The 15,657-nt window shown below is 39.8% G+C and overlaps 1 protein-coding gene across 1 annotated transcript in view; it reads left to right on the forward strand.

The window, feature by feature from the left end:
- The first annotated feature begins 10,823 nt into the window (after positions 1 to 10,823).
- The window catches only part of SNTG2 (syntrophin gamma 2), a 213,572-nt gene continuing 208,738 nt past the window's right edge, over positions 10,824 to 15,657 (forward strand). The window contains exon 1 of the mRNA XM_050972453.1: positions 10,824 to 10,895. Within this exon, the coding sequence (XP_050828410.1) occupies positions 10,824 to 10,895 (72 nt within the window). The remainder of the gene's footprint in view (positions 10,896 to 15,657) is intronic.

The following is a 15,657-nucleotide window of genomic DNA, read 5'->3' on the forward strand; positions in this document are numbered from 1 at the left end:
TGAACTCTCAGTGCTTAAACTGCCTTTGGGTATCCTTCCAGGATAATGATGATGTGTTGTCTGGAAATAAATTGAAAGGATGGAGTATTCAGCTCAGGAGGCCAGACAAAAATTACTTTCCTTGAAACACGCATTGTGTAGGCATAAGGTCCTCACACCTGTTCTCTCTTTCTGCATCATATTTTTGAACCATACTAATTACATTATTGCCTGGGTAGTCATAGCTGATAAATTAAAGGAGTGATGCAATACTAGGGTATATTTGGGTTGGGTGTTTAGTTTTTATTTTCAGGATTTCAAGTATTTTGTTTCCCGGGATGAACTCAAATAATTTGTCTCAAATTTTGATTTATGAGGTATTTACAAGCAATACTGTCTTTGGAGACTGCTACATCTGCTACCCCAGTAGCTCATTCTCCCTACTAGGTGATTTTTAATATTGATTTGTTCATGGATGTAGTCTACAGCACAAGTCAAGGGGTAGCACACATAGGAAGGATGTGAAAGTTTCTTAATCAACTGCCAAAATGAAAAAAATTCCTCCTTCAGTTTTGAATTTATCATATGACTTTATCTGGTGATTCATCCTATTTAACATTATTTTTTTACTCCCAAACTTTAAACAGCCTAAGTTAATGATTCTTTTTCATAAAATCTATTGTTGTTTTTTTTCCATTCTACCACAAATGTAAACTCTCAGGCACTGCCTCAGACCAGATTAATTTCTGTACTGTTAAATGGAATAAGTGTATTGAGTTATTTCTGTTAATTATGTCCTGAAGTTAGTTTTATTTCTCAATATTTCTAGTTTGTTTGTCCCAAAACACTTCTCTAATAAAAACTAAGCCTAATTATATGAGGGGAAAATGGTGGAAATAGAGACAATGAGCTGTCTGCCCACTGACACTTAAGAAGTCAATGACACTTTTCTAAGGGAGCTTTCTTTGTTGTTCTTCTTCAGCTCTCCTTGCACTGCAATATTATTTCCTCAATCCACTCTTACACATCAGACAAAAATTCAAATTCAAATTTGATACAGTTTCATTACTTTGTATTAATACCTGAATTGTAGCCTCCTTTCTTGCTCTTTGTGAGAGCCTTGATCTGAATTTCACTTTTTTGGCACGTTAAAATATGGTTGGAGTCTCTGGATCTTCTTAAACTATTCAGTGACCTAGAGTGTTTCTTGAGTTCTATGTTCTATATTAAAACATAATATTAAAATACTCTGTACTGAAAATGGCAATAAAATAGTTCATTTTAAAGACCAGATTCCCTTTTCTTCATGCTGCTTTTCTCTGGTCATAATTAACCATGGTATCTTCAGGGACAAAAATATATTTGAGTTTTTGAAAAACACTTTCTATTTCCATCACAAAAATAATGCAGGTACATGTATCACTGCATTCTTTTAAAATGTTGAAATAGAAAACTAAAGCAGTTCTTTAATTTATAGAACCTAAAACAGAATAGTTCACTTTCAATAGAAAAGAAAAAAAATAAATAGAATGAAGACTGCTAAAAGCAACTAAACCAACAAACAGTCAACGCTTCTGTAGAAATACTTTATCTGCTTACTATACAAATAGCAACCCAAACAATCCTCTTTCATTCTTCAGTAGATAAATTTTAAGTTAAAAAAACTCTATTTATAATAATTATCTTTTGCCCAAATGATCCTCTTAAATTTATTTTGCAATAAAACCTTGGTGAATAGAGAATTCTAAAGCTGATTTTTTTTTACGGTGTAAAGCCTATCTATCTATCTATATATATAAATATATATATATATATATATATATATATATATATATATAATTGGATTGAATTTCAGATCTAAATAAAACCATAAATGCTAATTGGTATCAAAAACAGAAGGAGATTGACAATTGGTAAGAAGCCACAAAACTTAATGATGATTACAAGAAAAATTAGAAGAATTCAAAGTCATGACCGATCAATTAAAGTATATATATAACATGACATATTAGTTATATGCAGATTATTTTAACTAAGTGATGGTCCCTGCTTAATAAAAACTAGATCTGAGCATATGGAGAAGCTGTTGACCTGATCAGAACAGTAACAGCATTTTTACACAAAGTATGACATTCACAGCTGGACCTGCATCTCAGTGAAGCTCATTGCAAACTCCTTTGGACAGAGATGTTAATAAGTATTTAGAGCAAATAGCTCACCTTTGATAGAAAGAGTAGCAACTGAATCAGTGACTAATTTTTTGTACTGTCTTTCACTACATTAAAAGAAACCTGTTAAGAAAATCTGAGGGAAATTAATGTAACAAGTCTCTTATTGAACATGTCAGTTGATAAAAGAAATCACAAAAACGTGTGCGTGGGGAAACAGATATTAGAATTATAGACATGTTTCTATATATTGAATAAATTTAGAACTTCTGCTGTCATATGCACTTAAAATTGTATCTAATCCCTACCTCTACTACGTAAATCCTACCTGGGATTTAGAAAACTCACATAATTTTACATTCCTCATACAGGGTATCTGTAGCATATTAGATACTGGTCTTGCACTTAAACTGGTAAAAGTTTGAGAACATAAACTAATTTAAAATACTCTAAATTTGAGCAGGACTTTTCTTCCTGATAGTATATCAAAGTCACTTATAATTTACATAGTTTTGGCTGAATAACTACCTTCACTGAGGTACTAAGGTAATTTGGGACATACTGGGCCTATGGTATTTTAAAAGCATGTAAACCAAATGCATCTTGTTTGCCTGCAATTATTTTGGTAGCTCTACACATGCATCCCCAATTACTACTACTGCATGACATTTTAGTGCTTTCAACTGGCATTTAGGTTTATGGTCTTTACCTCACTTTAGAGAAAAAGCCTGTTCTCCATTACCAGAACCTCCCCTTCTCCCACCAAACCAGGACAGAACTGGGTCATCCAGGTGTGCCTGGGTAAATGTGGATGTGAGACAGAGTGAATCCCCTAGAAACTTCTGCAGGAATCCTGATCCAGCAGGGTTTGATTTCCTCTTTCATTCCCCCTTTTTATATTTCATCCCCTCTATGGGACTATAGGGTTTCATTCCTTATCTCTTTCACCTTTCCCCTTTTCTACCCTATAAATTCAGAACTACTCTACTCTAGGGAAGAAGAATAAAACCACTGCTTGGCTAAGAACATTTAAAAGGAATTCTTCAGATTACTCCTTCTCATCCACACAAACTTCCTGCACCTCACTCCCAGCTTCCTCTCCCTCTCAAATTTTCAGCAAGTCCTCCCAGCAACGTTTGCCCACATTGTCTTCATACACCACCACTGTATTGCATTAGCCACAAGCAATTTGTTTTGGCTTTACAGAACACTCATCATATGCAGAGCCATAAATTTATTAGTAGTCTAATTAGTGTTTTGGCAGCCTAATACAACAAAGACATATATTAATCCAGTTACAATGATACTAACACATATATTCCAAATTATCCACTTATTGCTAATCCAAAGTAATTTGATTCTTTCAGTTGTATGCTGACTTTTTGTAATCTAGCCCTGTCTTCTTGTATTATGCTTACACTCCCCATGACCTTCAGGATACTAAAATTGCCACTGTGAGCCTCAGTCCAGAAGAGGAAGGGTTTGCAGTGAGTTATGAGTGACTTGTGTTCTTTGCTGGGAAGTTTGTTCTTGCTGTTCTCTCTGCTCTTGGGTCTTAGAGTCATTTTATACAGGTCCCTTTGATTGACCTGCCTCTTCCTTTTACTTTCAGGTCAGTTATACAACAACCACCCACTTTCTCATTGCTACACTTTCTTAGGTCACACATACAACTGCAGTCAGTACTAAGCTAATGCAAAACCTATTGCAGTGGGGAAATAGTCTCCTATGACACTTCACTGTTACACACCCACAGTTACACAAGATATCAATGAAAATTCATGAAGTCAGTTGTTAAATTTCTTAGAAGGTCTTTGGTCAAGGGTGCATTAAAAAAAACACTGGTTGCTTTTGTTTAGGTTCATGTAATACTTCCAATTAATTCCTCTGTTAAAAGAGGAAATTAGCTTAATCAGCACTTTGTCCAGTCTATGACTATGACTGAACATGTAGAAATAAAATAGGATTAAAAATAACTTGCTACCTAAATGTCTATGAAAAACTAATTTTGTATGAAGATTTCACATATTTTCCTATATCTTTAATACACAAGTATGACTCTAAACCTTAGGAGATTAATAGCTAGAGAAAAACTGGTTGAAAACGATTAATATTTTGAGGTGCCAGAACACAGAGAAAACTTTTGTACTATTATAGAAAGATGAGAGAAAATGGATACTACCACTGCAATTAACCTTTTCTTGTATTTCCTATTCTGTTTTCCATGGGGACTTTAAGGTATATACTCTCCTATCATTTTCCAGGCAATAAAACAAGCAAGAAAAAACTTACTTTCTTCTAATTGTCCACTTTACTTTTTTTCTCCACAAAGAATGTCTGCCTCAAATGAAACCCCTTTAGGATTAGCTATAAATTGATTCAAAATAGTATAAGAATGGGATGGGATGGGAATGCAGTTACTGGAACAATTGAAGAACTATATTGTACTGTTGCTTCTGCTAATGAATTACAAATGAAGCAAAGCATCCATAAAAATCATGTCCATCTGTAATGAAATTATTAATAGACAAGACTATGGAGTTTTTGACAGAAGTTGGCCATGATTTATGTACTCATGAGTTCCTATCTGATTTATTTATTTGTGACACAAACCACATAACATTGCCTTGGTTCATTGATTATAACTTACTAGTGCTTTGACTAGTAAGTTATCATGTAAATCATGTTTATTTTCTTTGTGAAACACATTTTCTTTCTTAATTAAATGATTCTTGCACATATTTATTGAATAAGAGAGATTTTGGTCAAGTAATGTTGAAGCACAAATAAAAAAATCTATGCAAACAAACTTATGTGATATGATAAATAGCTCACAGTAATGCTTATACATTGGTTACCAGATGTAATGAGCAGAAACCAGTGTGAAAGAGAAAGCTGAAAAGAGCATCACATCCTATCTCAGTGAGACAGGCACTTCCCAAGAAGCAGGGACTTTACATTCTACTGCCTCCCCCAGAACTGGCAACTGTTTTGGTGCCAAGCAATTTCTAAAACTGAGTAATGACTGTAGGTTTCCAGAACTTATTTCTTCCCCCTCTCACAAGGTGAATACTTGTTTGTGCTTCCTTTGGCCATGAAATATCATATTCCCTTTTGCATATTGGCAGAGCTTCCACAGAATGTCTTGGCACACTGCAAAGAGTGTGTCTGCAAAGAACCAGCACACACAGAATACTCAAGTTTGCAGAACATCAGCTCCTCCGCTTGGCAGAACAAGGCAGATTTCAAGGGCAGGCAAGAATGAATATTTTATCAGCAGCTTCAAGAAGCAGGACTAAAATCCTACTTGGTTCTACAGTGCCATTTAGTCAATTCCTTGCCACTTGCTACTATTTCCTCAGGTGGTGATAAGCACTGGAAGTCTACATTGATGTTTTCAGTGTTATCAAAACTGTCTGATTTTGAACAATACTTAGTGATCAGTCAAATATTCCTCGGTAGACACCCACTGGGAATATATCTTTTAGATGTCTACTCACTCAGTTACCCATTTTTGCTCACCTTTTGTAATAACTTGCTCAGGACAGCAGTGATGAGGTGCTGCCTTGAATAGTCTGGGATGCTGAATTCCTGATTGATGGAGTCAATACTCACTCTTGTGATAGTGACAGCCAAAATATTACTGGCTTTCCCTAGCCAGTCCTTAACTTTGGCAGCAGGGTGCCCTGGTAACATTACCTTTGCCATTATAAAGGGTGGGGAAAGAGTTCAGAAACTTTTTAACAGTGTCTCCCACATGCTGCTCAAACTGCCTGCCCCAAAGCATGAGACGCTTATTTCAATCACCCTTTTTTCTCAATGAACAGTTGTTCAAGTAAAGATCTTGTTTGTTTCTTTGAAATACATCAGTCTCTTCCTTTCCTTTAATTTTACACAATTTTACTACCATCTTTTTCCAGTTTGCTACTGTCTTATTTACAGTTACAGTTTTTTACCCTTCTGAATGAACTGAAGAAATTTCTGGGGCAACCTATAGGGTATTTGATGCACATTAGAGTTTTGGAGAACAAGGGAATGTTGGTCTTTTGAAGAAAAAGAACATATCTGTGAAATTTTAGTGATTTACCAGTGTGTATTTTAAGAAGATTTAAACATTACTGTCCTCTGATAGGCTGCCCAATTATTTCCTTGAATTTGCCCCTTATTCCTGATGACACAATAAAAGTGGCAAATGGAGAGCAGATTGAGATAGGTATCTAAGGCTGATAGTCAGCATACTAGTGTCTTCCTTACTCCTTCTAAATTGGAAAATACAGGTGGCCAAATATCAGCATCCTCATCAGGATAGGTATCAGTTTCCTTGGGACATTTAGCATTTTTATAATGCCTTACCTATAATTTCCAAATCAAAAACTTCTGTTTTTAGTTGGTTGACTCTGACTGAATTCCAGACACCCACCAAAAGCTGATCTCTCATTCCCCTTTGCAGCTGGACAGGGGAGAGATAATATAACAAAGAATTCATAGTTTGAGGTCTGTCTTTACAGGGAGAGATCACTCATCAAATTCTGTCACAGGCAAAACAGATGCCTATTAGACACATTAAAATTATTGCTAGCAAAATCAGAGCAGGATAATGCGAAGTAAAATAAGACCTTAAAATGACCTTTCTCTGACCCCTCCCTTCTTCCCAGCACTATCTTCTCCCTGCAGCAGTGCAGGGATATGGGAATGGGGGTTATGGTCAGTTTATTACCCATTGTTTCTCCTCTCTCCACAGGCCTGCAGGTCCCTGCCAGGACCCTGTTCCAGCACTGGCCTCCCACAGGGTCACAGCCTCCTCTCAGGCATCCTCCTGCTCCAGTGTGGGTCTCCTCCATGGGCTGCAGGTGGATCTCTGCATCCCTGTGGATCTCCATGGGCTGCAGGGGCACAGCTGCCTCACCATGGGCTGCACCACAGGCTGCAGGGGAATCTCAGCTCTGGTGCCTGGAGCACCTCCTGCCCCTCCTTCTGCACTGACCCTGGTGTCTGAAGAGCCTCTGAGAATTCCTCTCATGTTCTCATCCCACTCTGCTCCGGCCAAAATTACACCTGCACAATCACTTTTCTTTTTCTTCTCCTTAACTTTGTTATCTCACAGGTGTTATCACCATTTCTAATTGGCCCAGCCTTGGTCAGGGGCACATCCATCCTGGAGCTGTCTGGCATTGGCTCTGCTGGACACAGAGGAAGCTTCTGGCAGATGCTCACAGAGGCCACCCTTGCAGCCCCCCCACTACCAAAGCTTGGCCATGCAAAGCCAATATACTTTAAAAAGTATTCTTTGCTTCCCCATATCTTTGATCTCTTCCCACAACACAAAATTAAATGGCAGCACATTTATTTTGGTAGTAAAATAAAAGGTGTAATGAAGGTCACAAAGCAATTAAGTTTTTACAAAAGACTTCCTTCCTGATTAATGCAGAAAATATTAACATCTAAAAACTAAGATGGCATCTGCAAATGTTGGAGTTTGTATTAAGACAACAAATGGACTTCAATAGCTTTGTGAATGTTCTTGTATTGACAGACCTATGTTTTAATGTCTGCAAGCCTACATTTCCTGGAAAACCAAATTATACTCTTTCATTCAGTTCTCTGGAAAAAGTCTTTATCCTTGACATCTTAGTAAAATAAATGATTTATTGTTTTAGTGTTAATTATCCTCTGTTTCTATTTTCTAAGCCATGTATCATCTCTGTGTGTGTGTGTGTGTGTGTGCTCATATGTACAAATGCAAAGCATCTCTATGAAAACAGAAGGAAATAAAGACAGGTCTGTAATATGATACCTTCCAGATTCAGCAATTTGCATCTGTTTTCATGCATGCTGATTTTATTCAAATCTTTTGCACAATTTTCAATTTTCCTGTTGTGAGCCAAGTCAGATCTGAATGAAACTTCTTGGCAATTATCTAATGTAACACCACAAAATAATGAGTTTGGCCTAAAGTCATCTTATTTAAAACATTCTGAATTATCCTGAACTGCCATCTGTCTCTTTGCATGATTACTTTCTTGATATTTTGTAGATTTTTATGAAATTTTCAAATAATTGCCTTATTTCAAATTATAGGATTTAAAGTAATCCAGAAAAACAAAAACTCTCATCACTAAAATAGCTATGTGACAGCTAGCTTCCATTTACTTTGTTTCAGAAATGGCAAAAGCAAAAGGTTTTGCAGGATCAGAACTGCAGTAAAACTGAAAAAGTACAAAAAGAAGAAAGGGAAAAATGTACCTATGCTTTCAACTAGTAACAAACTGGACAAGATATCAACCTCTAAAGAAGCTCATGGGTTTCTTAAGCTATTAAACCTGATAAACCCTTGAAATAAAGCATCAGATGAGGCTATCAAAAATTTGCTTAACTCAACTTCAGTAAAAATATTTATTTTTTCCTAATCCTTCCCCAAATTATATGTACCCACTTACGTTCAGTACAGCAATACCATAGGAAAATATGATTCACTGAAGAATCACTTAACATTAATAGTTCCTTGGCTGTCTGAGTCTATTCCATTTCTCCAGAAATCATTTATGCAATTGTCAGTGTTAAGATACACCACTCAGGAAGTAATATATTGTATACAAGCCTTAATTATATCAACTGACAAAGATTTTTAAGTTTAAAAAGCACAGCTTGTAGGTAAAGAGAAACATTCTAGAAAGTAAATTCTTTCTATTTTACGTATCTCTGCTAGCAATTTCCCATATATATTCCCTGTATATTATCATACAGCTGTCATTTATTTTATATTTACATGAATGTGTATCTCTACTATTTAATCCCCACTTATATGCCATATTTATGAAGAAGAACCATGAGAAGCAATTCTGGATGACGCAACAAGTTTGTAGTCACAGGAAAACTATTCTCCATACTTGCAAATACCCACCAGAACTGTTGCTGTTATTTGCTGGCTCCTGGCAACTCCCATGGAGCCTGGAGCAGCCCAGCTCCAAAGCAAGTGCAGCCCATCTGCGTTGCTTTGCTTTCTTTGGCTGTCTTTAGCCTGAAGCAGACTCATACCTCTCACAGTGTCTGCATGCACCTAAGTTTGGATGGTCATGTGAGGCAGTGGCCCACTCTCATCTCTTCCAACATTTCACACTCTGGTGTGTTGTCATGCACTTTTCTACAGGCATGGAGTGAGATAAATGCCTTTTCAAGTATGGATGGATTGGGGCAGATTGACTTGAGTACAAACTCCAGCTCTTTAGCAGAATGGCATTGACTCCTTGCTGCATGTCAAACTCCACACCTCTGTGCATGGTAAAGAAAACAACTCAGCACAGGTGGAGGGCCCCCTGCAGCACTGGAGAACAAATGAAATCCCATAGCAAACTGACCTCTTGTCCACCCCTCCCCATCTTCTCCAGGGCTCTGGTATGTACAAAGATCAAAAGTAAACAGGGATGATGTCAGGTATTTTTTGACCAGAAAAAACTGGAAAGAGAAGGATTCATTCAAGGGTAAAGTATAGCAGTGACGAGCAATATTTTGTATGGATTTACCTCCAAGAGAAAGATAATGCATATTTCTTTACTGCTTTACTCAGGTGCTTTAGGGGGGAAAAAAACCCCAACTTTAAATGTAACTTTTTATAAAGTCTAGCCAATAATCCAGTCATACTTTGATTATCTATTTGTGCATGACAAAGGCAGAGGTGTCTAAAGGGAACAGAGATGCCTTTTCAAATTACATTTAGGTAAGAAAACAGAAAGGTATGTGCATGAAGCATGTATTTTTAAATCAACTGATAGGAAAAATTAGAAGCTTTCCCTTCTCTCTCCTGAACAACTGAAATATATGTCTCCTAATACAGTATAGTATGTTAAGGACCAGGATGAACTTCTCTGCCTTAGGATCAACTTCAACATTGCTACCCACTGCACTACAAGAAGGTCCCCCAAAACTGATAGTCTGGGCCACGGACCATGATCAGGAATTAGATGTAAGCTAAAGAGGAATGGGAAAGAAAAATCTCATTACAATGTTTAGGAGTGGGGGCTTTTCCTGGCCAAGGGTACCAAGAATACTAGAGGGATGTCAAACTACTCTTGGTTTTGATTCAGAGATCAGCGAGCAAGGGCTATGTGCGTCTGTCGCTTGTGACCCAACACGAGGCGCAACTGCCCGGCCCGGGCGCGGACAAGGCGAGAGGGGCAGCGCTCGGAGGGGCAGCACTCTCACCCCACGTCGGCCACCTTTCCCCAGGAGCAGCGCCCCTGCCCCCCCGGAGGGGCGCGGAGCCCCCGCCCGCCTTTGCCCCGCGGGGCGGCGCGGGCGGGCCGAGCGGAGCCGCGCGGTGTCGGGGAGGAGCGCGGCAGAGCTCGCAGGAGCACCCAGAGCTCGGCTGTCGGGATGCGGACGCGGAGGGGAGGGGAGCGGGAGCGGCGGCACCTTCCCCCGGCGAAGAGCCAAGTTAAATAGCCAGCGCCACGCCGCCGCCTTCCTCTTCCCTCCCGGCTCCGAGCCCTCGGCGAACGCCCCCTGCCACCCCGCCCCGCCCGGCCGCGGGCGGCGGAGGGCAGCGCGGAGCCAGCCTGCCCCGCGGAGCCGGGACGCCGGCGCTGCCGGGAGGGGCGGGCGCTTGGGAATCGGTGCCGGAGGTTCCGCGTCCCGCCGAGCCGCCCGACTGAGAGGACTACGCCAGCTGCATGGGAGGAGATGAGCGTGGCGGGGAAGCAGCCTCCTCCAGCACCGCTCGAGCGGCCCGGCAGCCTCCTCGTCCCCACTTGGGCAAGTACCGCTCCCCCTCGGCCCGTCCCGGTGCCAGCTCCCGCGGCGGGGCGGGGGTGGGGAGGGTCCCGCCGGCGGCGCTGCCCGGAGGGCGGGAGGGAGGCGCCTGCGGGAGGGACGGCGAGCGGGGCGGTGCGGGCTTGGGATGCCGGCGGGGCTCTCGCAGGGACGAGGCGGCAGCTGCCACGGCTCCCCGGGCGGGACGGCCCATCCCGCCTCCCTCCCGCAGCCGGGCGGCACCGGGGCCCGAGCGCGGCCGGGCGAGACCTGTCCCGGTCGATCCCGGTCGCGATTTTCAGCGCGCTGTGACAGGCTGCAGCGTGAGGGTCGAGTTTCCCGGGGACCGCGTTGAATCACTCAGTTTGAAACCCAGCTGCAAGACTGCGATAAATTTATGAAAAACAAACCAGAAAAAACCAATAAAACCCCCAAAGGTCAGCTACTTGGCTATATAGAGCGCCTCATGCACTTTTAGGAGAAGCCCGTGAGGGAGTTAGAAAATAACTTGCTACTTCACGGCAGCGTATTTGGCAAATCATTCATGAATGATGCCCTCTGACGGCGGTTCTCCGCTGTCCTGGTTTATATAAAAGGTAGTGGGTCTGCCCTGCGGACCTTTTAAAATCGTTACAGACTCTGTGGTTTAACACGCCGCTCTTCTTGGCATGTAAAGTGGTTTTGTTGAAGCGTCATTGCAATCGTTTTCGATCACCAGCTACAAAATTATTCATTATATTTATATAAAATATGTACCGGTGCTAAATTTTTTTTTTGCCCCTATCCTTCGAGCTGTTTCGGTGACCACAACCTTGCAATTTTTAAAAGCAAAACTGTGTTTATCCTCCTGATGTTTTGTCCAGAGTGTTGTTTAGAAGGTGCCTCAGCTCTGTGAAAGCTTAGAGACATGTTATCCCTCACAGTGAATTTGTAACTACTTCAAGCTTCTGTAATCATAAAAATAAAACTAATATTTGGAAATTCAAGTGTAGAAGAAAAGGGTAGAGGATACCTGTCATCATAAGCATGTATGACAGTTGCATATAAATCTGTGGAAACGAACGGTTGTCTTGTCTGAGAAGCTTTCACAGCCTGTATTTTCACCTGTCTTTTGACTGTGTGTGAGAAGATGCATAATTTTAACGTCTGAGCTTTTAGAATTTCTAGAATTCAAAAAGAAATAATGGAATTAAGCCTACTGTGGAATCCTCTGTGCTTTAAAGTTGTTTCGCAGTTCTTAGTTTGTAAGATCTGTTCAGGAACTGCAAAAATAATCTGTGCAGCAATTATCTAAAATGTTAACAGCTGAGTAGGTTGTATGGCAGTTCAGGATATTTCAGTGTTAAAGGTGAGGGATAATCACTATCATTAGGTGAAATTTATGACTGGTATTCTTGTAGTTGTGTCAAATGTGTATGTTTAAGACCAATTGGACATGCCATTTCTGCTGTTACCTATGGGATTTATCCTGCCTGAGACCAAAGTAGGCACTTCATGAATGGTGAACTGACCTCTTGGACAAGAGAAGTAGGAACTAAAGGCTTGTCACTACACAATTTACCTTGACCCTAAATGAGAAACAGTGCTATGAATCTAAGGCTTTGGCAAGCTGTTTCCAACAAACAGACAAATTTAGCCTCACTTTCCTGGCTATTTCTGAAAGGAATTAAGAAATAATCTTAGTAAAAAAGCCATTTAGACTCAAGTTCAACAGGGACATCTTATGGCAGATATTTATTTAGGTGAGTTGATAATTGCTTGGCTCCCCAGATAGGCCACATACTAAACTTCTGAAAAAAATTATGCTCAAAATGTATTGAAAAATAAGAACTTGATTTATAATTCACAGTGTGACAAGTGCTTGACTTGCACCTTCTTAAGTTATTTAGCAGTATTGGAATCTAGACCTGTTTACTTTGTTAAAAGAAAAATGTGTATTTTAATGCCTGTGTATTGACTGTGTGCACATTTTTCTCAGAAATAAGATATAATAACAGTAGTTAGTGTTTACTAAATATTGCTTGCTGAGTCAAATTAATTGCCTTGGATTCTGGTAGATAGACAATATTAATACTAAAAGAAAGATGGGTTGTCTTTGTGGTTGTTTTTCCTCTTCAGAAGGATAGCAGTTTAAAACTACCCCCTGGAAAATAACTCAACACACTTTTAAATTAAAGAAAATTCTAGGTTTGGAATACAATACTAATTTGTTTTGCATGCATGTATCTGTTTGTATCTATATCAATGTATCTATAAACTTCTTGAAGTGCAGTTGTTTATTTTCAGTTCTGTAGAACTGAAGTTTCAGTCAGACCTTGTCTTTAATGTTTTGCCAGTCTCAGTGTAATGAAACACCTCTTTCATTCAGTGTCAGACATGGATTCTTATTCATCTGATTTCAAAAATCAGTATATGTTTCCTCTATCTGTAGTGAACTTTTTGTTCTAATTTCTCATATAATCCTTTCCACCCTTTGCCCTAGGAAATACTCAAGGGGTCATATCTCTTAGTAATTGTTACTATGTTGGAGTGCTTGTGCCATGTTCTTACATGGATTTTATGGTCTCATTGATCTAGTATGCATTAGTTACTGTGGCTTTCATTGTGTTGCTAGAAACTTGGAAGGGAGTGATAATGTAAGAGGCACTTCTACTGTTGATACACCATGATTTTAAAAGAAGAAATAAATGTACAGTTCATTGCAATGTAGAAATAGATCTTTTTTGTGTGTGTGTTTTGGTGTTTTTTTTTTATTGGGGACTATTCTCTTAAACTTGAGCATATTATATGTGGTACATACAGTTTTCTATTAGCTTTCATATACAACCAGAAAAAGATCAATAGGTAGACTGTTTCTTTTTGCAGCAGAAACCCAAAGAAAAAAAGCCAGCAACATGAAACTTGTTTGGATAGCACTCTCTCTGCAGTTACCCAAACTGTGTACTCAATAGGAAGGGCAAGTGCAGCACAGGCAGATTTTCCTTTCCTCCTCTCGGTTTTCACTGTGTCTATGTGATTTAGGCACTTGCTTAGAGATGCTAATATAAATATCAACCTCTTTTTTTGAAAGAGGTCCTGGGGCACTGATGTTTCTTCAGCATTTGGCACCCACCAATACTGAAGCTTCCTGAAAGTGAACACTAGGTGTCATGTTACCACAAGCCTCAGTGTCTTGTCTTCTCCCTGTCTTTTCAGGGTCAACAGTTAATCTTGATGGTTTTGTAAAATAGATGACCACCATTTTATTCCACACCGGGATTTTAGTAAGCCTGGAATCCATTCAGTTATACTGTAAGTTACTGTCAGAAGCTTCAATTTTCCTCTGATTTTTATGAGAAGTTATCAGTACTGAGGTGGCATGGATTTCAAGATTGTTTCCAAGATCTGTCTATGCCACAATACAAATCAATAGGATATACTTACTAATTGAAGCTTTTTCTCACAGATACTAATTTTCTATTAAAATTACTTGCTTTTCAAAAGCTGATTTCAGAAACTTTTGCTGCAAAGTGAACAGAATTTGTCTTCTGATTTGGGGATGGCAAACACCAGAAAACAGATGGTGGAGCTTCATGACAGGGAGGAGGTGTCTGTGTACTCTGTTGTGTGAAGCCTAATAATTACCTTCTAGTGTAAATGTTTTTGTCTTCCCACTTATTTGGGAAGATGTTTTTTCCCCAAAAAAAATCTGTGAAATTAATAGTTTCAAGATCCTATTAAAGATTTGCCAAACAGTTACTAAATATCAGAGTGATCAAACATTTCACTTTCCTTCACTTGGCTTCATTGCTTTCACAAGCCAGATCTGAAAATGGCTTTTACCTGTACATATCTTCATGAAAACACTTATCAAAGTGATAAAAAAAAACATATTCAAGCCTATGGCTTTAACATCTTAATAAAAATAAGACTTGTGCCCACCTGCCACTCATAAATAGAAGAGCATTGTTATTCCTTTTACACCTCAGATCGGTGTTTCATATTGTAGGCAGGTTTCTTTTTCTGATGTTTTAAACGTTTTATGAGATGAATAGAAATAAAATCACGTTCACTTGAGAGTTCAGAGACTGCTTAGAATAGAAATGGTAGTAGAGGTCAGCAGAAAGGAACAGAGCATGACCATGTTCCTACAAAACTGACACCTATTATGGCTTGTCAGTGGCATCGCAATAATGGAGACAGCAAACACAAATCAGATTAATTCAGGTTGAAAGGGACCTTGGGACGTCCACAAGTGTAACCTTCCCCTGAAATCAGTGACCATGTAGAATTCAGATTGAGTCACTCGGGTCTTTTCCCAGTGCATCTTCAAAACCTCCAAGGATGGAGCCTGCTCAACCTCCCTGTGCAAGCTGCTCCCTGCTGGAGTTTTCCTGGTGAACTGGGGATGTTAGCTCCTCCCTCAAATCCCCTACTTCCTTAGGTTCAAGCAGGCCTGGCTTACTCAGCCACTTCTCACGGGGGAAGTGCTTCAGCCCCTGGCCCCTTTCAGTAGGCTTTGAATGGGACTTGCTCTCATTTGTCAGTGTTTCTTGTGTTGCAGGGCCCAAACCTGGGTGCAGTGTAATGAGTGCCAAGTAAAGGGAAATGACTACATGGATTGCTCTCTGTTTGTTGTATTCCTGTGGCTAATGCTGTCAGCATTTGTGGCTGGCATCATGCACTGCTGACTCCTGACCATCAGGACAGAAGGACCCCTGCTTCTTTTCAGTATATGCTCTTCCCCACACCTCACACATACCCACCTGCCCCCTCTTTCCTGCCA

The sequence above is a fragment of the Serinus canaria genome, chromosome 3 (genome assembly GCF_022539315.1).
Source record: "Serinus canaria isolate serCan28SL12 chromosome 3, serCan2020, whole genome shotgun sequence".
Lineage (NCBI taxonomy): Eukaryota > Metazoa > Chordata > Aves > Passeriformes > Fringillidae > Serinus > Serinus canaria.